The sequence below is a fragment of the Cucurbita pepo genome, chromosome 5 (assembly GCF_057944985.1).
Source record: "Cucurbita pepo subsp. pepo isolate OVF chromosome 5, ASM5794498v1, whole genome shotgun sequence".
Lineage (NCBI taxonomy): Eukaryota > Viridiplantae > Streptophyta > Magnoliopsida > Cucurbitales > Cucurbitaceae > Cucurbita > Cucurbita pepo.
In genome coordinates this window covers 14,127,421-14,148,929 of record NC_141802.1, presented here as the reverse complement: position 1 = coordinate 14,148,929, position 21,509 = coordinate 14,127,421, and the positions used below count along the sequence as shown (strand labels likewise).

Below are 21,509 nucleotides of genomic sequence, written 5' to 3'. Positions count from 1 at the left end.
GACATATCTACGTTGGTTCGACATCTAAACCTTGCAATTGACGTATCACTCATTTTCTACCTCTAAAAACCCACGAACACGTTCTTATTAGACAACGTCAACCCACAATAGGAACTAATCACGTCTATCATTTCTATGTCACGAACATAAATTACTGGAATCATATTATCCCTGAACATATCAATTTTCTCGATACAAATGGTCTAACATGATAAATATTAAATTATTAACACGGCTCAATATGACCCAAAAGATATACCAAAACATAAACTTTTACACGCACGACAAGAGTCGGTACATCAAATTCTCTGTTAAGAGTTGGACATTAACGTAGAACCACAATAAGACGTCCTCGATATGACCCAAAACACGAGAGAAAATCATCATTATTTTACCTAATTAGGGTTAGGCTTAGTTTGTGATGGGCTAATTAATTAGAGCATATAAGTAGAAATATAAGTACATATGTATAATGTCCTAGTAATGCATTATTTGAATATCACATAGAGCTACAAATAACCTATGCGCACCTGATTGACTTGTCTCGCTCACAAAAGCCTTTATTGTTGCCTCTTTTGTTCGTATTGCTGCACCTCTTTCAATTTCAACCACAAAAATCAATAGGGCGGCAAGTTTAAGTGGTAAAATAATTTTCCCTACAAAAAAAAGCAAGTCAAATAAGTTAATATCATAAAAGCTAAGCGGAAATCTATATTGATTTGCCCTAAACTCGAATTACATGTCAAATTCCATATCGGGGAGGAAAACGAAATATTCTTTATAAGGGTGTGAAAATCTCTCCCTAGTAGACGCGTTTTAAAAACCTTGAGAGGAAGTCCGTAAGGAAAAACCTAAAAGGGACAAAATATGCTAACAGTATGCTTGAGCTGTCACAAATAGTATCAAAGATAGATATCGGGAGATGTGCCAACGAGGAGGCTGAGCCCCAGAGGGGTGGGCACGAGGTGGTGTGTCAGCAAAGACACTAGGCCCTGAAGGGGTGGATTGAGGGGTCTCACATTGATTAGAGAAGGGAACGAGTGTCAGTGAGGACGGTAGGCCCCAAAGGAGGGGTGGATTGTGAGATCCTTTATAAGGTGTGAAAATCTCTCTAGCAGACACATTTTAAAAGCTTAAAATGGAAGGTCGAGAGAGAAAGCCCAAAAACATTCTAAAGGTGTGGAAACCTCTCCGTAGCAAACACGAAAGGGAGAACCCAAAAACATTCTTTATAAGGGTATAGAAACCTCTCGTAGCAGACACGAAAGAGAAAATCCAAAAACATTATTTACAAGGGTGTAGAAACAGACACGTTTTAAAAACCGTGAGGGAAAACTCGAAAGAAAAAATCCAAAGAAGACAATATGAGCGTGTTACATTACAGAAAGCCCTAAACTGATACCAGAATCTTAACCCTAAACCGTAAGACAAAAACTAATAACTTCCAAATCCAAAGATTAAAACGAGCATATTTAAAGAAATCATTGCAATTTCTCGACAATACCCGATACTCTCGAGACGAGTCCAGAGTTTCCTCATCCAACATAAGACATGCGTGCAATCAGCTAAAGGAAGGGATCTTACGACATAATCAATGTCTCAACGTAGTGTTCTTCTTCTCTATGTTATTAATACTGTCGAGACGCTGTCTTTTCAACTCAGCTGGCTTCTGCCGCTGTTCATGTCCACAAAATCTAGCAAAAACAATGAAATTCATTGAAAAAACAACCAAAATTTTAAATTTTTGGAAGTTTTTGAAGCACATATTCCAAGGTGGAATGATAGTAAATTAGGGTGGAAAAAAGCAGTAGACAGTAAAACATAGTACAAAACGAGTGGTCCATTCAATATGTTTGTCCAAAAACAGTCGAAAAACAAAGATAATTACAAATGAAAATCTAAAAGCTACCCAGATTCAGAAATGGCCTCAAAATCTGAACCCAAATTCTGGATTTCATTTATAAGCCATGTAATTGACGATGCAGCATCATCAAGATTCCCAAAGGAGAAGCCTTTGTTCTTCTTTCTTCAATGAAGAGAGAAATTTAAAGATGAAAAGCCTGCCTTGTGAATCTTGATGGTGCTGCGCCAACAAATAATGGCTGCTATCGATCGGACCTCCATGGCTATCGGTTCGGCTTTTGTGCGTAGAAATCGAGTTCGTAGATGATGAAGAAGAAGAAGAAGATTTATGAAGAACCCTAGAGGAATATAGAGGCTCGTGAAGAACAGCATCAACAAAACGGTAAAGGTTTTGAGGGAGAAAAGAAAGGAAGATTTGTTTGTGTCCATAACAAAGTTAACCCATGTCCATAAATCATTAGACTCACCCAACTTCCACCTTTGTATAAAAACCCCTTTTAAATATGTTTATAGTTGATTAGGGCTTCCGTTCATCGATGGTTGGGAAGATCGTATCATGAATGTTTATAAGGAATGCTTCGTTCTCGTCTCTAACCAATGTGGAATCTCACCATTCATCCTTTGGAGGATTCAGTATCCTCGCTCGCAGACCGCCCAGTGTCTAACTCATAATAAATGTTTTGTTCCTCTCTCTAATGGGATCTCACAATCTGCCCCTGGGGAACCCAGTGTCTGACTCTGATATCGTTTGTAACAACTCAAGCCTATCACTAGCGGATATTTTTTTCCTTATCCTACCACTCGTGGATATTGTCCTTTTTTAGCTTTCCCTTGTGGGAAATTTTTTAGCTTTCCCTTGTGGGTTTTCCCTTGGATTTTAAAAGGCGTATACTAGGGAAAGGTTTCCACACCTTATAAGAAATGTTTAGGAAGAGGTTTCCACGCCGTATAAGAAATGTTTCGTTTCCCTCGCCAACGAATGTGGGATCTCACAATCTACCCTCCTTGGGGGACCAAACGTTCTCGTTGGCACACCGTCCCGTGTTTGATTCTAATACCAGTAATGGCCTAAGTCTATCACTAGCAGGTATTGTTCTCTTTGAGATTTCACTTATGAACTTCCCCCTTAAGGTTTTAAAAATGTACAGTAGTGAGAGGTTTCCACGCCCTTATAAATAATACTTTGTTTCCCTCCCCAACCAACATGCGATCTCACAATCCACCATCCTTGGGGGACCCAACGTTCTCGTTAGCACACCGTCTCATGTCTAACTCTAATACCATTTGTAATGGCCAGTCCACTATTATCAGATATTGTTTTCTTTGAATTTTTTCCTTCTAAGCTTCCGTATCGGAGAGATTTCCACCATCTTATTATAAGGAATGTTTCATTCTTCTCTCAACCATTATGGAATCTCACATTAACTCTATCAATTCACCATAAAAATGATGCCGATATCACTTTCTACGGCATTAAATTTTAAAAAAAATCTTATTTTCGACACAAGTCATTTTCAAGTAACTCGGGTCGAGCTAAATCAGATTCCTAACCTTAAATATGGAGTCCAACCAAAGAAAAAAAGTGGGTTGAGAATAAATATAATAATATTAAAAAAAAAATTTAAATACATTATATTACATCAAAATTTATGGTAGAATCTAAAAATAAAATAAAATAAATTAATTTATTAGCTCTTGATAGTGAAATAATTAAAAAATAATAATAATTATTTATGGTTGAGCAATCACATCTTAATTAATTAAAAGTAATATTTTAAAATGTGTTGATTATTCAAAATTGGGCAGAGATAAAATGGGTGGTAGTCGGTAGAGAAAGATAATACAATTAATGGAACCAATAAATGGATATTTTTAGTTGGTTGGTGATGCTGATATTAACAGGACAATTGACACCAAATAAAATAAAATAAAATAAAATAAAATAAAATAAAATAAAATAAAATAAAATAAAAAAAGTGCTTTAGGGGTTAATCAAATATGGTAATCATGATTAAGCAGGTACTAATCGGCAGCTAATCTTGTGGCCTAAAGCTAAAGACACGTCTGCTAAAGTCACCTTTCCATTCATATTTTGCATTATTGCATTCCCCAATCTTATAAAATTTAATCTCAATTTTTTATTTTTGGCATTTTTTTTATTATTCTTATCCACATTATTCAAATCATTTTCTGAATAAAATTAATTAAGTTTTATATTAATTAATACATATGTTTGACTATATAAATGACGTCATATCTACATTATTTGAGTTTAAATTAAATAAAAAACTATATGCTTACGTGGAATTTTTATTTCGAACTCGGGTGATCAAATTTCGTGGGCCGATGGGACAAAAGCCCAGAAAAAGATCGAGACGACTAATATGGGCCAAGTAATATCCAAAGCCCACCACCAGCGCCATTTCCAACAAATATTAATTCTTTATCTACAAAATTAAACTATAAAAGTAATTTTTTTTAAAAACTTTTTAAGGTTAAATATGTTAGACGAACAACAATGGTATGATATTGTCCACTTTAAGCATAAGCTCGCATGGCCTCATACTAATGGAGATAGTATTCCTAGGACTTCTTTGTTCGATATTTGAAAATTTACCAATCTATTGGTACGACTAAGTTTAGGGGGCATGATTTTGATACTATATTAGACGAACGCGACCCTCTATAATGGTATGATATTGTCCACTTTGACCTCATACCAATGAAGAGAGTATTCTTAGGAGTCCTTTGTTCAATATTTGAGGATTTACTAATCTATTGGTACGACTAAGTTTAGGGGGCATGATTTTGATACTATGTTAAACGAATGCGACCCTCTGCAATGGTATGATATTGTCCACTTTGAGCCTAAACTCTCATGGCTTTGCTTTGAGCTTCCCCAAAAGGCTTCGTACCAATGGAGACATTATTCTTTGATTATAAACCCCATGATTATTCTCTAAATTAGGCGACGTGGACTTTCATCATCTAACAAAATGAAGGGTATATATATATTTTTTTTAATCTCATCAAATAAATTTATTATTATTTTTTTAACCCGAGTGAAAATAATAGAAGATATAGAGATAAATAAATAAATAAATAAATAAATAAATAAATAAATAAATAAATAAATGTGTGGGCTTAGCGTCTTGTTTGGCAGGCGAACCAAAGCGAACGGGGCGTAGACAGCTTGGCTCGTGTCCACCCGCCTGACGCTTCTTTGACGTATAATTCCTCCAAAGTCCAAACACTATTCCTAAAATATCTCACTCTCAAAATTCCCCCATTGGATTGTCGACCAGACCGCTATTTTCCTCTACCGCCCGCATCCTCAATTCGTCGGATAATCCGACAATTTCGACTTTCTAGTTTTCATTAATCCATTTCCATTTTCCGCATTCATGTGGCGAATGGTTACAACCTGTTGATCTTCTTCTTCTTCTTCTTCTTCTTCTGCGCACTTCGATTATTGACGTATTTATAAAAATCCCGTTCGTTTTCCTTCGAGATTTCATTCGAAGTATGATATTTTCCAGGCTCAGCCGTTCTCTGCCGCGCTCTTCTCGTGCCCGAGTAAGCGTTTATCTGTGTGTGTGGTTTTTTATGATGTTTTTTTTTGGGGGAAGTTGTGAAGTTTGTTTTGTTTCCTTTCGATTGTAGAATTTGGTGTATGGTGGAGGACGGGCGGCGATTAAGAACATCAATGAGCCGATTTTGGCTGCCGATTCCTGCCCTGGGGAGAGAGATGGGATCTTAGGGTTTTTGAGAGGCTATATTGCGTTTGTTGGGGCTCGGTCCAAATCCGTTCCCAAGGCAAGTTTGTCCGACTTGAATTTTGTCTTCGCGAATCCGAAACTCCAGCGTTTCTTCTCGAGCGAAGCCCCGAAGAAGAAAAGTAACGTTTCTTTAGCCGTTCTTCTGATTAAGCCATATTGATTTTTGCGATCAGTTTCACGGCTGTTCTAACAATTTTGTGCTTTCTCGAGTAAACGATGCCTTATTGTACATACATTTTTTTTTATTGTGGCGTGAATTCTAGGCTAAATGTGATTCTTTTGCTACATTTTTGCAGATTACGAGAACTTTTATCCCAAAGGAAAGAAAGAAATTCCAAAAGGGAACGGGCAAAAATCTGAGTCTAAAGGTAACTTTCTTCTTGTTTTAGGTGCAATGAAGGCTATTTTTCTGCATTTCCCTCTTTTTGTTGATTATAGACTGGGATCATGGATTTCGCGAGATTCAAAGTTGCTCGGTTTATTTCCGATGTTTTAATTTGAAGATTATTTGAATTTGAGATTCTGTTCGACTTCATTTGTTTATCCGTCCATTGTGGTATGGTTACCATGTTCTTGATCATAATATTACGTTAAAGAAATTTGAGTGGGCCGTGAAGTGACAATTGGATGTGAGATCCCACATCGGGTGGAGAGGGGAACGAAACATTCCTTATAAAGGTGTGGAAACCTCTCCCTAGTAGACGCTTTTTAAAACCGTGAGGCTGACGGTGATACGTAACGGACCAAAGCGGACAATATCTTCTAACGGTAGGCTTGGGCTATTATGTTGGAAGAGTTGTGTTTGTGCTTAAGCATGCTTTATTTTGGGTACTCTTTTTTATCTCTGCATCCGTCTTACTAGTTTCTCTTTGATAGAGGCCCGTGTTTTATTTCGAACCATGGGCCACAATTTGTTAGAACAAGTGTTAATTCTTTTTTGGTTACAATTTGAGCATATATTTACATTTTTGTTAGAGTGGGCAGCTGGTACTGATCCTGAAATGAGATTAATATTCGCATCAATTAGACAGTCTTCAGTAATTGGCATTTGCTCCAAATCCGGTCTGTCAAGAGCTGATTCTCTAATGGTCTGGAAATTGCTTCCCTGGCCATTGTACTAGGCTTATTTCGGATCGAGCAACTCAGCTTGTTAGCTGATTTTTGTACCATGTATGTTGGCTAATCAATCAATAATTTGGATAAGAACTTCATGATTTTTGTTACGTCTATTTTTTGGTGGAGAATGCCAATAAAAAAGTAGAAATATTGTCGAGTTCACTTGCATACAGCATTTGCAATAAATGTTGGAACATTGTAGTAGGTCACTTACTGGTTTTCATGCTGCAAGGTTTTCGTTCAGAAGTTTTCAGCAATTTTATTTATTTTTTCTTCATCTTAGGCGACTCGAACACCGAAGACCAAGGGAGTTTTCAGGAAGCCTTCATCAAGCAGTTTCAGAACTTAGTCACCCCTCTAATAGTTATTGGTCTTCTGTTTTCCTCATTTTCTTTCGGTCCTCGTGAACAACAGCAGGTATTTTTATTGTCATGGTTTTGTTTTATTGGAGAAGGAAGTCTGGTTTATCCTTTTACATTCTATTGCACCTTGTTATTAAACACAATTTTTTTTCGATAATGTACTTTGGGTTTCTGAATGCTAGGGAAATGGTTTTTACTTTTTATTTTTATAATGGCATCTTGATTCATGATTCATTAATTAACTGGAATTTTCCCCTGCAGATAAGTTTCCAGGAGTTCAAAAACAAGTATCTCGAACCCGGTCTGGTAGACCATATTGTTGTTTCTAATAAATCAGTTGCAAAAGTATTTGTGAGGAGTTCTCCAAGTAACCAAACAAGCGAAGTACTCCAAGGTTCTTCAAGTGGTGCTGCCACTAGAGGAAATGGAGGTCAATATAAATGCTTCTTCAATATTGGAAGTATTGAGTCATTTGAGGAGAAGTTGGAGGAAGCTCAAGAGGCATTGGATGTAGACCCACATGATTTTGTACCTGTTACATATGTCTCTGAAATGGTCTGGTATCAAGAATTGATCAGATTTGCCCCAACACTCTTGCTTTTAGGGTCCCTCTTTTATATGGGGCGCCGAATGCAAGGAGGAATAGGTGTTGGAGGTGGAGGTGGTGGGAGGGGCGGTCGAGGGATATTCAATATAGGTAAAGCTCATATCACGAAAGTGGATAAGCATGCTAAGAATAAGGTATAGAAATTTACATTCTTCTTTGAAGAATTTGGGGATCCACATAGGTTCCCTCTTTGATGTTACTGTTGTGTTAATCCACACATTTTCCAATTTTTTATTTCCAATCTTTTTCAGATCTACTTCAAAGATGTTGCTGGCTGTGATGAGGCAAAACAAGAAATAATGGAGTTTGTGCACTTCTTGAAGAATCCTAGAAAGTATGAGGAATTGGGGGCTAAAATTCCAAAGGGTGCTCTTTTGGTCGGACCGCCCGGCACTGGAAAGACCTTACTGGCAAAAGCAACTGCCGGAGAATCAGGTGTGCCTTTCCTGTCTATATCGGGTTCAGATTTCATGGAGATGTTTGTTGGCGTTGGACCATCAAGGGTTAGAAACTTGTTTCAAGAAGCCAGACAATGTGCTCCTAGTATAATTTTTATTGATGAGATTGATGCAATTGGTCGTGCAAGAGGACGTGGAGGTTTCTCGGGTTCTAATGACGAGCGTGAAAGTACTCTAAATCAATTGTTGGTTGAGATGGATGGGTTTGGAACGACGTCTGGTGTTGTTGTACTTGCTGGAACTAATAGACCTGATATCTTAGACAAAGCTTTACTGAGACCTGGTCGATTTGATCGTCAAATTACAATCGACAGACCTGATATCAATGGGCGTGAGCAAATCTTTCAGATCTATTTAAAGAAGATCAAACTTGACCATGAACCAACATATTACTCACAAAGGCTGGCTGCATTAACTCCTGGATTTGCTGGAGCAGACATTGCAAACGTCTGTAATGAAGCTGCTTTGATTGCTGCAAGGAATGAAGGCACACAGGTCAAGATGGAAGATTTTGAATCAGCTATTGATAGAGTAATAGGTGGTTTGGAAAAGAAGAACAAGGTAACTAATTCACATCCATCACTACGTAGTTTGCTTTCTTTTTGATTAGGCTTTAGCATATTCCTGGATAATATTGTCCACTTTGTAATATAAAATACTTTTGTTTACTGAGTAGGTGATAAGCAAGTTGGAGCGCCGAACTGTAGCCTATCATGAATCAGGCCATGCTGTTACTGGCTGGTTCTTGGAGCATGCAGAACCTTTGTTGAAAGTAACAATTGTTCCTCGTGGTACAGCAGCTTTAGGGTTTGCACAGTATGTTCCCAACGAAAATCTTCTCATGACCAAGGAGCAACTTTTTGATATGACTTGCATGACCCTCGGTGGACGTGCTGCTGAACAGGTAGTTATATATAGTCCTTATTGTTTTAGTCCACTGACATCTTTACTTAACTCCCTGACACAATTCTTATTCAGTAAGTAGTTTGAAAATGTGGCATATTAGTGTTAGGAACCATGAATCTCCATGATAGTATGATATTGTCTACTTTGAGCATAAGCTCTAGTGGCTTTGCTTTTGCTTTTGGTTTTTCCAAAAGACCTCATACCAATAGAGATGTATTCCTTACTTGTAAACCCATGATGATCCGCTTAATTAGCAATGTGGGACTCCCTCCTAACAATCCTCAACAATCCTCCCCTCGAATAAAGTACACTACCCTTGAGGCCTATGAGCCCTCGAATAGCCTCTCCCCTTAATCGAGGCTAGACTCCTTTCTTTGGAGCCCTCGAACAAAGTACACTCTTTGTTCAACACTTAAAGTCATTTTTGACTACACCTTTGAGGCTCACAACTTATTTGTTCGACATTTGAGGATTCTATTGACATAACTAGGCTAAGGACATGACTCTAATATCATGTTAGAAACCACGACTCTCCACAATGGTAGAATATTGTCCACTTTGAGCACAAGCTCTCATGGCTTTGCTTTTGGTTTCCCCAAAAGGCCTCATTCATGTGAATGAGTTTGGTTTGGATTGAAAAGTGAGAGAGAGAGATCTGGAAAGCAGTTGAATGGTGTCGAAAACTAATGAATTTGGTTGGCATTTCAATTTTCGTAACAAAAAAGACGTAGAGTAAGGGATAGATTGATAAAACCAAAGGGCGCCTTATGGACCTCATTTGTCACATGTATAAATAATGGCAGGAATGTCCAGAAATCTTTAAATCAAAGGGTGTTCTTAGCGCTAGCAACTCTTGAAATTTGTTTCCATTGTGGCTTGCTTGCTGTGTTGTTGAAGAAGGCTATTTTGTATGATACAGGTTTTAATAGGTAAAATTTCAACTGGAGCTCAAAATGACTTGGAGAAAGTCACAAAGATGACCTATGCTCAAGTAGCAGTCTACGGATTCAGTGACAAAGTAGGGCTACTTTCTTTTCCTCCAAGAGAAGACGCTTTTGAAATGTCCAAACCCTACAGTAGCAAGACTGCTGCAATAATCGACACCGAGGTACGAGAATGGGTTGGGAAGGCATACGAGCGCACGGTTCAGCTGATAGAGGAGCACAAAGAGCAAGTGGCTCAAATTGCAGAATTGTTGCTTGAAAAGGAAGTTCTTCATCAAGAAGACTTGGTTCGTGTCTTGGGCGAACGACCATTTAAACCGTGCGAGGTAACAAACTATGATAGATTCAAGCAAGGTTTCGTAGACGCAGACGAGAAACGTGCGGAAACGCCCCCAGTTCAAGCAGTTGAGGAGGATGGTTCTACACCTTTAGAGCCACAAGTTGTCCCCACATAACTTCGGCTGTAGTGCTTTGTACATTAAGATATTTTTTTCCTTTTTGTTCTATCTTTGCTAATGGATAGATAGATTTAGCCGTTCATGATTTTCATGGCAAATATTTGAAAAGCTGATATTCAGTTGGATTGGGGTTAGTGGTGCTTATTGAGGTTAATTAAGCATTTAATCACTAATTCCTGATTTAATAGGACTGTATTTCAAATTTTCCTCTGTATTCTTAATTCGAGGCGCCCATAAGTTGGCCCGTGCATTCATGAATATAGAAATAAAATATAATCATATAATTGTAATTTGAAAATACAACTCGAATTTTATTCTAATCATATCGAGTTGAAATTACGTTTTAGTCCTTATAATTTGATAGATTTCTAAATATTCAATTTTGTGTCTTTTGTTGATATTAAACACCTTTAAATTTTGAATATTAAAAATATAAAATATAAAATATAAAAATTAGTTTATTAAATATTTTTAACACTGTTTATTGAAAGTTTAAAATTTATAAATTTAATGGACAAAAAACTTAAATTTTTTTTTATTTTTAAAAAAAATGCAAATTATTGACAAATTATTAAGGAAATTAAAGATAAATTATTAAGGAAAATTTAAAAATAAAATAAGTGTAAAAGTAATTAAATCAGAACAAAACGATTATTATTATTATTATTATTTTTTGGATATTATTAGATGGGCGCAAACTCTCCGTGGCAGCCCACCGGTATGAAAAGATCAATGGCATATCTGTAATTTGGTGTCGATTTGAGGTTATATTGGGTAATCAACAAATTGAACGTTGATACTCAGGGAAACCCTCGTTCCCTGCCCGAAGGCGCAGATTGTAGAGAGCTTCAAGGTTGCGCGCGCTACGTAAACGCGAGAGCGAAAGAGACACAGAAAAGAGATTAGAGAGTGAAGTTCGTGGTTTGAGCTTTCCTTTGCCCTAGCTATTATGGCCAAGCGCGAGATTTCCAATACGTTAAGAAACTTGAAGGTAAACTAAGCTTCATTAGATTTACTCCTTTCTCATGCTTCATTAGGGCTTGAATTTTCTGTGTTTTCGATCAATTTTCTCAGGGATTGCCGAATTATGTTCTAGGTTTCTTTGTTTTGATTCTGGTTCTTGCAGCTCTGTACTTGTGAAGAACCAATTATTATTGTTATTGATATCCGTGAGTGAGAACCGATTTAAATTGTGAATAAACCATGGCGTAATGTGAATTATTGTTTTTAATTGTCAGTTCATGCAAAGGGCGGCTCAGAAAGAGGAGCAACCTAAAAAAGAGGAAGAGGTAAAACCTGAGGAGAATTTATTTCCCTCGAGTAATATAATCAGAAAGTGGTAAGCTACTGGTCTTTTCAATTGTTTTGTTTGTTACTTATTATTTATGGTTGTTCCACCAGCTTCTCTGATTGTTAATTTTTATTTTTTCATGAGCAATTTAACAAACTGTACACAAATCTAAAGTATTGTTCTTCCGGAGCATTTTAGTTCCTGAAAACGAACCTTGATGAGTTATGTTTTGGTTTTCTTTGTTTCTCTTTATCATTATTGCTAGTGTTTTGCTTTCTGAGTTTGAAATACATATGCCTTGGATGGAAGTTGTTCGCTATAGTACAAATTAAATTCGTACCTGTCTTGCATACAGAAAATCTAGAATAGAATAACAACCTTTTATATGTGCTTCTAGTGTGACATCGTTACGTTCCAAACCAATCTCTGCTTATGACCATAATAGTGGCATTTCAAGAATCTGGTTTCCTTTTTCATGGTGTAGTGTGGTTTTAGTTGAAGGCGATCCTCATCCTGGGGCTCTGCAAGGTCGATTGTCATTTCAAAGCTTTAATCCTTCAATTGATGTGAGTATATGTTTTCCGTGCCCTACAATTTGTCTGTTGACTTTAGCCTTCTGTGTTTTGCATTTGCTTTTGTCTCACATCAAAGCTTTGTCATGATAGAAACTCAATGAAGAAGTAGCTAGCTTAGGTCAGCGAGAAACTCCTGACTCTTCATCTGGGAATCACAGTGAAAATGTTTCATCAAGGTTAGTGGTTATATTGTTTTGATCTGTTTCCCTCTTTTCCTGGAAAATTATTATTTGCCTACGGAATGTTATCTAACTACTGTTCTGATTTCTGCAAATTAGTTGTCATTAGTATCTGCATTTAGGCATCTTTTAGGAGAGTGAAGTCTGTGAGAAAAAAAAAAAAAAAAAAAAAAAAGGAATGGGGAAAGAATGGCCGTGCCACCTAGAGAATAAAAGTATAAATAACAGTGCCACCTAGAGAATAAAAGTATAAATAACATACAGTATATGCAAAAATATATTTTTGTTATTTTATTATTTTAATTTTATATGGAACTATTTCGATGATATGAATTCAATATGCAAGAATCTCTTTAGCTATTATTATTTTTTTTTAAATTTTCGCTTTAAAAACTCACTGAAATGTAATGGAGCTTTTATGTTGTTTATTCCTCCTTTTTTTTATTTTTTTATTTTACTTTTTTTTTCTGGGTGCGGGGTTGAATAAATCCTTCATTCACAAAAGAAAGTCACTTGAAGTACCGCTGTCCATTTTTTTCTTGCCTTTCTTTTGCCCTTTCATCTTCAACAAACGTTTTTGTTCCCCAGAGAAAATGGATCTTCACGAAATGAAGCAGTATTCTCAAACAATGATGAAAAAAATTGTGAGACTAATGGGGACCTTAAAAGGAAACAGTCTGAAGTAGTGTCTGAAGGACGACATCCAACTAAGTTTCCAAAAAGTGGTCGGGACAATCAGCAGTCATCATTTAATAATGGTAAAGGATTCTTCAAGAAACCAAAGGGTGAAAATCTGGACTGGAATGTCCTTAGGCCCTCTAAGACTCCAAATAAGAGGGGATAACCTTGTATAGTAGAGTCTTTAGATGGGTGGAGAATCCAGTTCCTATGCTCTTGGGAAATTGTTTCGACTTCTTACCATATTTTGTAGTTAAATAGGACTGTTAAACGTTACCTGAACAATTAATTGAAGGTTCCATTTAACGTATCTTATCTTAAAAAATTAGATGTACCCATATATCAACTCATTGGTGTTCCTAAATTCATACATTCCTGTACTTGGATCAAGAATGACGCCCAATGCTTGGAATACTGTCTGATTTTCTAAAAACTAGATTTTTTTAGCAAGCAATGAGAGTGGATCTTCTGTGATGATGGTATTTTATGAAATAGATCAGAATTCATTTGATTTCTTTTTGAGGTGTCTGCGCTCAAACATTAGAAATCATTTTAGTGCTCTGCTTCATCTATGTTTGGTTTGTCTATTGTTGGTTTTATCATCTGTTTACTTTTTAGTTTCATGTGAATTGAGTGTTACTAGTGACTATTTCTACCATTTTGTTTTCTCGAAAGAAGAGAAGAACAAAAAAACAGACATACTTGTATATAATATATAAGTTGGAAATAGATGTGTGATTTTCTCGATGAGATCTGCAAATGTTGGATATTTCCTTTTCCCTTAGCGCCCTCAACGCAGGGGTATGACAGGATATAGTGTCTCTGACTCTTCCTCTCCATCATAATGAAAATCTTCTTTCATTATATCTTTCAGATCACAGATAGGGCTATGCGAGATATCTAGGCTTTGACTCTGTTAGAAGATGCTTTATGTATATGTCACTTCTCGTAGTTCTGTTTTTATTTTTTTTATGGATTATCACATCAAGTAGATTTTTGGGCTGGGAGACTGAAACATATAGTTCACAGCAAACTCCCCATTTCCATTCATACTCAAACCAAAATCCGCATAGTCTCCCATTTCTGGGATGTGATCCAATCATTCTGAAATTAGACATTAAAGCACTTGATTCAACTCAGCTGGGTCTAGTCCTGTTTCAGGTTAATCTATCCTTGTAACACGCAGTTTAGAGGCCCCATCAGGTATGGATATGAATCGGCCATTGCAAGCTACAATTGATAAATGATCATTTAACAATATGATGGCCCTTTGATATCTTAGTCTCATGATAACCTGCCTATATTTGCTACATCCTTGGACCCAATGTCAGTTAAATTAATGTTTTCTGGTTCGCCTGTTATGTTGCTATTGAGCATCAGCTGGGGGTTGATAAGGATTGAAGCCTAATCTACTCTAGTAGTTTATCTTTTATGGACAAGGGACACAAAGACTTGTCTGAAGAGATAGCTTGTTTGTGGTGGTGGTTGAGAGATAGCTTGTTCAAGTTCTTGAAAATTTTATAAGACCCATCAAATGAGTGCAATTCAATTGTAGAATATGAGGATGTGTTTGATTTCTATCAGCTTGGTAGTTTAACAATAAGTACTTCGAACCTATTCAGTCCAAAAATAAAACTTTAGTGATTTACGTTACATTTTTTAAAAGTGTGAAAGTTTAGGGTATGTTTGGTGGGAGATTTGAAAATAGAAATTTGAAATAGGGGATGTAATGAAAACAAAGTTGTAGTTTATGTTTTGGAAGTGGATTTAGAAATTTGATTTAAATTTTAATTATTATTTAAAATGTGTTTGATAATATATTTAGACTATGAATTTTTTTTGTAGTTGTGAACTAAATATCAAGTTGAATTTAAATCATTAGTGATTAATTTATATTTTTTTGTAATAAATTGTTTAATTATTATATTATAATTATTAAAGTTTTATCTTTTTTTAATATATTTTTTACGTTTTATAATTTTAAATTAAAATTTTTGTATAGAATGAAAATATGAAAATGTTAATTGTTTAGAATTTGATTACAAAATTGAAAAATAGTTTTAAAAAACACGTGTTGACAAAAGTCATTACATTTGAAAATAATGTCAAACATGGCTTTTGATATTTATTAGAAACTATTTATGAAATTTATTTGAAGCTATTTATTAAACTGCCGACAACGTTTGAAGTTGAGAACGCGTTGGTAAGGAACATTTGGATGTTTCTCAACCGTTGGATCATTTAAACAATACGAAGTCTATCAGGAACTTCGGCTTTTTCTATTTATTTTTTTACAACATTTTCAAACAATAGGAAATAGAAGTATCGTCTTCTTTAAGATGATAATTATTTTTTTTCTTATTATTTCTTTTTCTTATTGATCTAAGAATATAATTTATGCAAACATAATTGGAAAATTTGTTTTTGAAAATTATTTTTAAATTTTGAGTTGACGTTGAAAATAATATTTTTTTTGTTTTCTAATAAGCTGAATTAAGTAATTTAATTTTATTTTTAGTTACAAAAAAGGCGGAAGATATTTTATATATGAACTCATGATAGTATTTGAGAGCTCGAGAATTCAATCAATATTATATTGAATGGATAATTGTTTTTTTTTTTTTTTTTTTTTTTTTTTTTTTAATTTGTTTCTTTATAAGCTTTAGTCTGTCATCCCATCTCCCAATTGTCTCCGTTAAACAATGGAGAGATATTAAAGATTAGATCAAATGAGAAAGGAATGATAGAAGTATGATAGATAGTAAGAAAGGAATGATAGAGATATGTGATAGATAGTGATCTAAATACTCACAGTGACTTGAAAGAAAATTAAGATTCAAACATAATAAGAATGAATATTTGGTCTAAGTCTAAAAAATGTTAGAGCATATGTTGACAAGTGTACAATCCTAGGGTGTGCACGGGTTGGTTCGGTTCGATTTTAGTTGAAATCGACGGCCAAACTGATGCCTTTGGTTTTGGAGAGTTCCAAACCGAAAAAAACCAAACCATAAAACTTTCCCAAGCACTGTACTCTGATATCAATTCAATCTTAGTACACTCAGTAATGTAACCTTCCTGGATAAGCCAATAGACTCAAAATTACAGATCATCTACCATTGTCATACACAAGATACAACAGTTCTCCTGATCATACATGTCATGTTTAGTTCCCACAGTTCATGATATCATTATTCTAGTCCCTATCAGAATCACAAGGTAAATGCTTTCCATAGAACTAACAAGAGAGCAACTGATACAAGCAGTCTCTCTTGTTCAGAACTTGGCATTCAAACAGATACCTTCAAACTTCCCATAGCAGAGAGAAGTACAAATATCTCACACTAGTTCTGCTTCGATCTCTGTCATCTGAGAGGGAACGTATTGAATGCGCCTCTCGTCTCGACTCTGGAGTCTCATTCTTGTGTCCCAAGTTACAGCAAGGAGTATACACCTATGATGCTGGCACCCAACAACAAGAAGCATAGACAATACGGCCTTTCCACCCTTGAAGTATCCAGCCATTGTCTTCATCCAGTACAAAATCTTTGTGGTAATGGGTTGTTAACTTGCTCCTAAACTTGTTCATCATCTCCTTGTCCAAAGGAAGCTGCCTGAAACCCGCCCTAATACACCGAACCTGCCATTGCTTATAGGTTTCAGGCCTCTCAACCCTCTGAGCACCCTCACATGCTACTACGTTCATGATTTGGCGCCCGAGAGACTCTCTTTCTATCATCATCCTCTCTTCACTTTCACGAGGTAAATTAACGTCTAAGGAATCATACAGTGCAGAGAAGTGGAAGAGTGCCTCTCGAAAGCGCGTTATGAAGAACGGTGCATGATAGGATCCATTAGTGATAGAATGTACAAATAGATTTGGATTCATCTCCCTTACTAGACGTAGAACAATATCCCTTGGACTAGTTTCTTCGACAGTTTCGTCGAGTAGGTTGTTAAACCTGTAGAAACAGTTCACAACTAGCACATCACTGCTATCGAGCTTGAAGTCCTCGATTCGGATAGTTTCCCAGTTATCTGATGCTATGGCTTGATATTGAAAAGGAACGTTAAAGCGTTTGCAGTATTTTGCCAAACGACGTCCTGACTCATCAATCTTTTCGGCTGGACGAAATCCTGGTAGAGGGTGATCAATACCAGTAATGCGTAGTTTAGGTGGACCATCAGGTAATTGTGAAAGAAACTGAATTAACATTGGCCAGAGGAAGCCATAGCAAATGCCAAAATCAATAATATGAAGACTTTTGGCCTTATCAGCAACCTTCAAAATCATTTTAACCATGAAAAAAAGCGAGAGTTTCTTAAAAGGGCAGGATGATAAGTGTGCTTGGTAAGCTTTTAACATATCAGCTGCTGAAATCTTGCTTTGAATTAGTGATTCATAGTGGATTCTGCTTCCTGTACCAGTGCCAACCATGCGAGCCTCAAGAGCGTTGGCAAAAAAATGAGCCATTCTTTGGAAACCATCCCCATTGGTTGTAGAATGCTGCCTAATCTGCTTAAGTAGTTCATTAGCAATCCTACGATCATCAGAAGACACAGCTTGTGCACATAATATCAGAAGATTTCTCAAATCCACTGAGTCTTTTCTCTTCTCCTGTTTCTTTTCCCGAGCTTTCCCAGCAATAGATCCATGAAGTTGTCCATTATACTGCAATTTCCCATTTGCAGAGGTCTCATTTCCTCCATAATCATGAAGTAAAACCTTATCAAACATCTCAGATAATTCTTCCTCATCCCCATAAATGGTGGCATGCTTGTTTCTCCTCCCTTCTTCTGAATCTAAGTCTACATCTTCACGTTCCCGATTCTTCCGTCCCTTCGATCCATTCGGTGAATTTTCCCTTTTCACCTTCTCTGTTGTATCCATTACCTTAGAAGCTACTCCTGTCAATATCTTGCTGCCAAGTTCAATATTCAGCTGTTCACCTCCTGGAAGAAACTTCCTTGCCTCCTCCAACCCTTTTTGATATTGCAAGATGGATGTGCTATCACTAAAGATATTCTGAGCCAACAGCTCAGTGACGAACTCATGACTATTAGTAATCAGGTTGCTTTGATTGCCAGAAGTAACCTCAAAATTCGACTGATACTCATTACTGGGAAAAGGTCTTCGAAGTACAGGGGGCGTATGTTCTACAGGATCAACAGCCCATTGATCCTCAGAGCTCTCGCAATCCAGAGGAGGTTGGTTAGGTGAAGGAGGGTAGTTCTGACTAAGAGCGTCATAGAACGATTTCTCAGTAACTTTAAGTCCCATAGGATCATAAAACATGCAGGGCATCTCCTCCAAATTCTCTTCCATAAGCATTTGGCTTATGTACTTGAGAACGGTTTCCTTGAAGTCACTCTCATCTGAGGAAGAGTCACCACCAGGGCTTAACCCCAAAGCCACCCCTTTTGCACCTCCATCTGAGTTCAACCCCACCGACCCAGAACGTGGCTCCCCTTTCGCCCTCTCACTTGACGGCGAAGAAAACTGATTAGGGTCTGGGTCGCTCGGGAAAAGGGAATTCTGGATGAAGGGAACATGATCTGGAGATGGGTTATTGAATTCAGGGTATGGATATGAAGTGGGTAAAGAAGGCCAATCATTTAGTCTAAACCCATCAATCGAACGATTGGGGAGATCATGTAATTGGATTAAGAGGGCCTGATAATCAGAGTTATAATCTGCTTCATGATCTGGAAAACCGTTGAGGTTTGGATCCATAGGTATCTATCTACTCCTAATAGAAACAGGAATTAACAAGGAAAATTAAACTATTAGGAGGAACTCGAGCAGCTATGAAAAACAGGAAGTCAACAGAATCAAAAGATTAGAATCATGAAGTGGAAGCAAAATTGAGCTGCAAACAGAGAGACAGAGAAGAGGGAAAGCAACCGACAGAGAAGGGAAGGAAGTTTATACTGAAGGGAAAGGGAGAGGAGTAAATCATTGGTGGAGGCAGTGATTTTGTAGGTTTATAAAGTGGAAATCATCGTGTTGGGAGTGATTGGCAAGCGAAGGGATAAGGCATTGGTTGGGTCTATTTGTTAAGATGACATGCCATAGACCCGTCTCTTCCCTTCCCCTTCCGGGGACTCCTTGATTTGCTTTTGGCGCTTTCTGTCACTGTCGTAACAGGCATAATCCAGTTTGGCCAGCTAGAGTTTAGATACACTACCCACACACACATACAAAACCCTGCCCTTTTTGTTTTCTTTTCCAATTTGATCTTTTTTACCGGAGACTAAGCCGACCGCTAGTAAATATTTTTTTCTTTGGATTTTTACTTTTGGGCTCCTCCTCAAGGTTTTAAAATACGTCCGTAAAATACGTCCACTACTGAGAGGTTTCCACACTCTTATAAGGGAAGTTTTGTTTCTCTCTCCAACCGATGTGGGATCTCACAAAGGTTTTCACACCCTTATAAAAAATGTTTCATTTCTCACTCCAACCGATGTGGGATCTCACAGAGGTTTCCACACCCTTATAAGAAATGTTTCATTTCTCACTCCAACTAATGTGGGATCTCACAGAGGTTTCCACACCCTTATAAGAAATGTTTCGTTTCTCTCTCCAACCGATGTGGGGTCTCACAATCCACCCCTCTTAGAGACCAACATTCTTACTGGCACACTGTCTAGTGTTTGACTCTAATACCATTTGTAACAGTCCAAGCTTACTGTTAGTAGATATTGTCTTTGGACTTTTTCTTATAGACTTTCCATCAAGGTTATAAAATCGTCCGTTAAGAAAAGGTTTCTACACCCTTATAAGGAATGTTTAGTTCCCCTCTCTAATCAACGTAAGATCTCACATCAGCTCTAGCTTTGTAATCCATTATCTCTCCATTATCTATCTCTTATCTTATGTTATGTATGAATTGATATTCAGATATATTAAGTTTGGCTAAGGAGATTAGGAAGGGTAGAAGATGAATAGACCTTTATATTTTAATAATTGAGCTGTTTTTCTCCACGCTTAACTGCAACCACTCCATTCAACCTTGTATACATTGACTAATCCATTTTTCTCATAACTTGAAGAATACTCCACATTGATATTAACATAACTTTTAAGTTAACTTATAGTTCTGATAGGCGTAGAGACGTAGTGTAACGACTCAAGTCCACTGCAAGCAAATATTGTCTTCTTTGGGCTTTTCTTTTCGAGTTTTCCCACAAGGGTTTTAAAACGTTGTCTCCTGGGGAGAGGTTTTTCACAATCCACCCCCCTTTGCGGCCCAACCGTCCTTACTGGAACTCATTCCCTTCTCTAATCGATGTGGGATCCCTCCAATTCACCCCCTTCGGGCCCAACGTCCTTATTGGCACACTACCTCGTGTCCACCCCTTTTGGTGCTCAGCCTTCTTGTTGGTATATCGCCTCGTGTCGAGCTCAGATACCATTTGTAATGGCCCAAGTCCACTGCTAGCAGACATTATCCTTTTGAGCTTCTGTTCAAGGTTTTTAAGACGCATTTGTTAGGGAGATGTTTCCACACCTTTATAAACAATACTCTGTTCTCCTGTCCAACCGATATGGGATATCATGTGTATTATGTTAAAAACTACCCAGCCACGTCGATCGAGTTGAAAACTACCCAGCCATGTGGATCGTGTCTAATTGACCGTAGAAAAAGGTCAAGAACATCATTATTATGATTCATGACAAAAGGCAAAAAGTTGAGCCTGAAATGCATTGAATCCAGTTGCGTTCTGATCTGTGAAAAGGACAAGCGCCATTTCTCATTTCTTAGGTTTGAAATGTATTTTGTTGTAAAGATCTTTGTTTGGACCATTCTGGGTGTCTGCTGCTTTTGAACTCTCAACCCTTCCAAATTTTGACCTTTGCTCATCATTCTTCCCTGTTCCCATGCCTGCTCCCCAAGAATTTTTCCACTTCTTTATTAAAAATGGTTTTGCTTTTATTAGATGTAATTTATTATGTTCTTAAATTGATTTCTATTAGTTTCGGACTTTTTTTTATAGGAGAAGAACAAGTTGTCTGCTACTTATGTGAGAACAAAAATGTAAGTTTCCTCGAAGACAGGATTGTGGTGTGGGGTAGTAAAATCTAAGGTGGGTATGTAATCATCATGAATTTTTGGCTTTCTTTGATAGAATTATATGTTAATTTAAATAAAAATAACTTTTATTTAAGTCGAGAATGGCCGGGTAGGGCACCAAAGGTAGTTGCCTCATCTATCTCTCTTCCATCCTTTCCCGTGTTATAGAGTCTCCGTACAATTTCGAAGATGATAAACATTATTATTACTCTTACTCC

The 21,509-nt window shown here is 36.9% G+C and overlaps 2 protein-coding genes, 2 long non-coding RNA genes and 1 pseudogene across 4 annotated transcripts; 2 read left to right on the top strand and 3 right to left on the bottom strand.

Moving 5' to 3' along the window:
- Positions 1-199: 199 nt before the first annotated feature.
- On the bottom strand, positions 200-3,376 carry LOC111794530 (uncharacterized). Its single transcript, XR_002815101.2, has 2 exons — positions 1,505-3,376; positions 200-656 (listed from the first exon to the last, which is right to left on the bottom strand). It is a non-coding gene; the product is annotated as an uncharacterized LOC111794530 (long non-coding RNA).
- Positions 3,377-5,111: 1,735 nt separating this feature from the next.
- On the top strand, positions 5,112-10,743 carry LOC111794407 (ATP-dependent zinc metalloprotease FTSH 10, mitochondrial). Its single transcript, XM_023676393.2, has 8 exons — positions 5,112-5,439; positions 5,527-5,761; positions 5,939-6,010; positions 7,042-7,175; positions 7,382-7,861; positions 7,979-8,746; positions 8,862-9,089; positions 10,011-10,743. Exons 1-8 carry the CDS (start codon positions 5,389-5,391, stop codon positions 10,488-10,490), a joined length of 2,448 nt encoding a protein of 815 aa, XP_023532161.1. The 5' UTR covers positions 5,112-5,388; the 3' UTR covers positions 10,491-10,743.
- A 537-nt stretch (positions 10,744-11,280) lies between these two features.
- LOC111794500 (uncharacterized) lies at positions 11,281-13,526 on the top strand. The gene is made up of 5 exons (XM_023676540.2): positions 11,281-11,484; positions 11,732-11,832; positions 12,269-12,350; positions 12,450-12,535; positions 13,127-13,526. Exons 1-5 carry the CDS (start codon positions 11,443-11,445, stop codon positions 13,380-13,382), a joined length of 567 nt encoding a protein of 188 aa, XP_023532308.1. The 5' UTR covers positions 11,281-11,442; the 3' UTR covers positions 13,383-13,526.
- On the bottom strand, positions 12,684-12,925 carry LOC147792683 (uncharacterized). The gene is made up of 2 exons (XR_015421148.1): positions 12,773-12,925; positions 12,684-12,740 (listed from the first exon to the last, which is right to left on the bottom strand). It is a non-coding gene; the product is annotated as an uncharacterized LOC147792683 (long non-coding RNA).
- A 2,731-nt stretch (positions 13,527-16,257) lies between the features above and the next one.
- Positions 16,258-19,340, bottom strand: LOC111794409 (scarecrow-like protein 34 pseudogene; annotated as a pseudogene).
- Between the last annotated feature and the right edge of the window lie 2,169 nt (positions 19,341-21,509).

What these genes read in the sequence shown, in the direction of transcription:
- LOC111794407 (XM_023676393.2), top strand. Translation starts at nt 5,389, where the DNA reads ATGATATTTTCCAGGCTCAGCCGTTCTCTGCCGCGCTCTTCTCGTGCC. An exon ending in GCAAAAATCTGAGTCTAAAG is followed by an intron (nt 6,011 to 7,041) that starts GTAACTTTCTTC and finishes TCTTCATCTTAG; the next exon opens with GCGACTCGAACACCGAAGAC. An exon ending in GTGGACGTGCTGCTGAACAG is followed by an intron (nt 9,090 to 10,010) that starts GTAGTTATATAT and finishes TGTATGATACAG; the next exon opens with GTTTTAATAGGTAAAATTTC.
- LOC111794500 (XM_023676540.2), top strand. Translation starts at nt 11,443, where the DNA reads ATGGCCAAGCGCGAGATTTCCAATACGTTAAGAAACTTGAAG. An exon ending in ATACGTTAAGAAACTTGAAG is followed by an intron (nt 11,485 to 11,731) that starts GTAAACTAAGCT and finishes TTTAATTGTCAG; the next exon opens with TTCATGCAAAGGGCGGCTCA. An exon ending in AGTGAAAATGTTTCATCAAG is followed by an intron (nt 12,536 to 13,126) that starts GTTAGTGGTTAT and finishes TTTGTTCCCCAG; the next exon opens with AGAAAATGGATCTTCACGAA.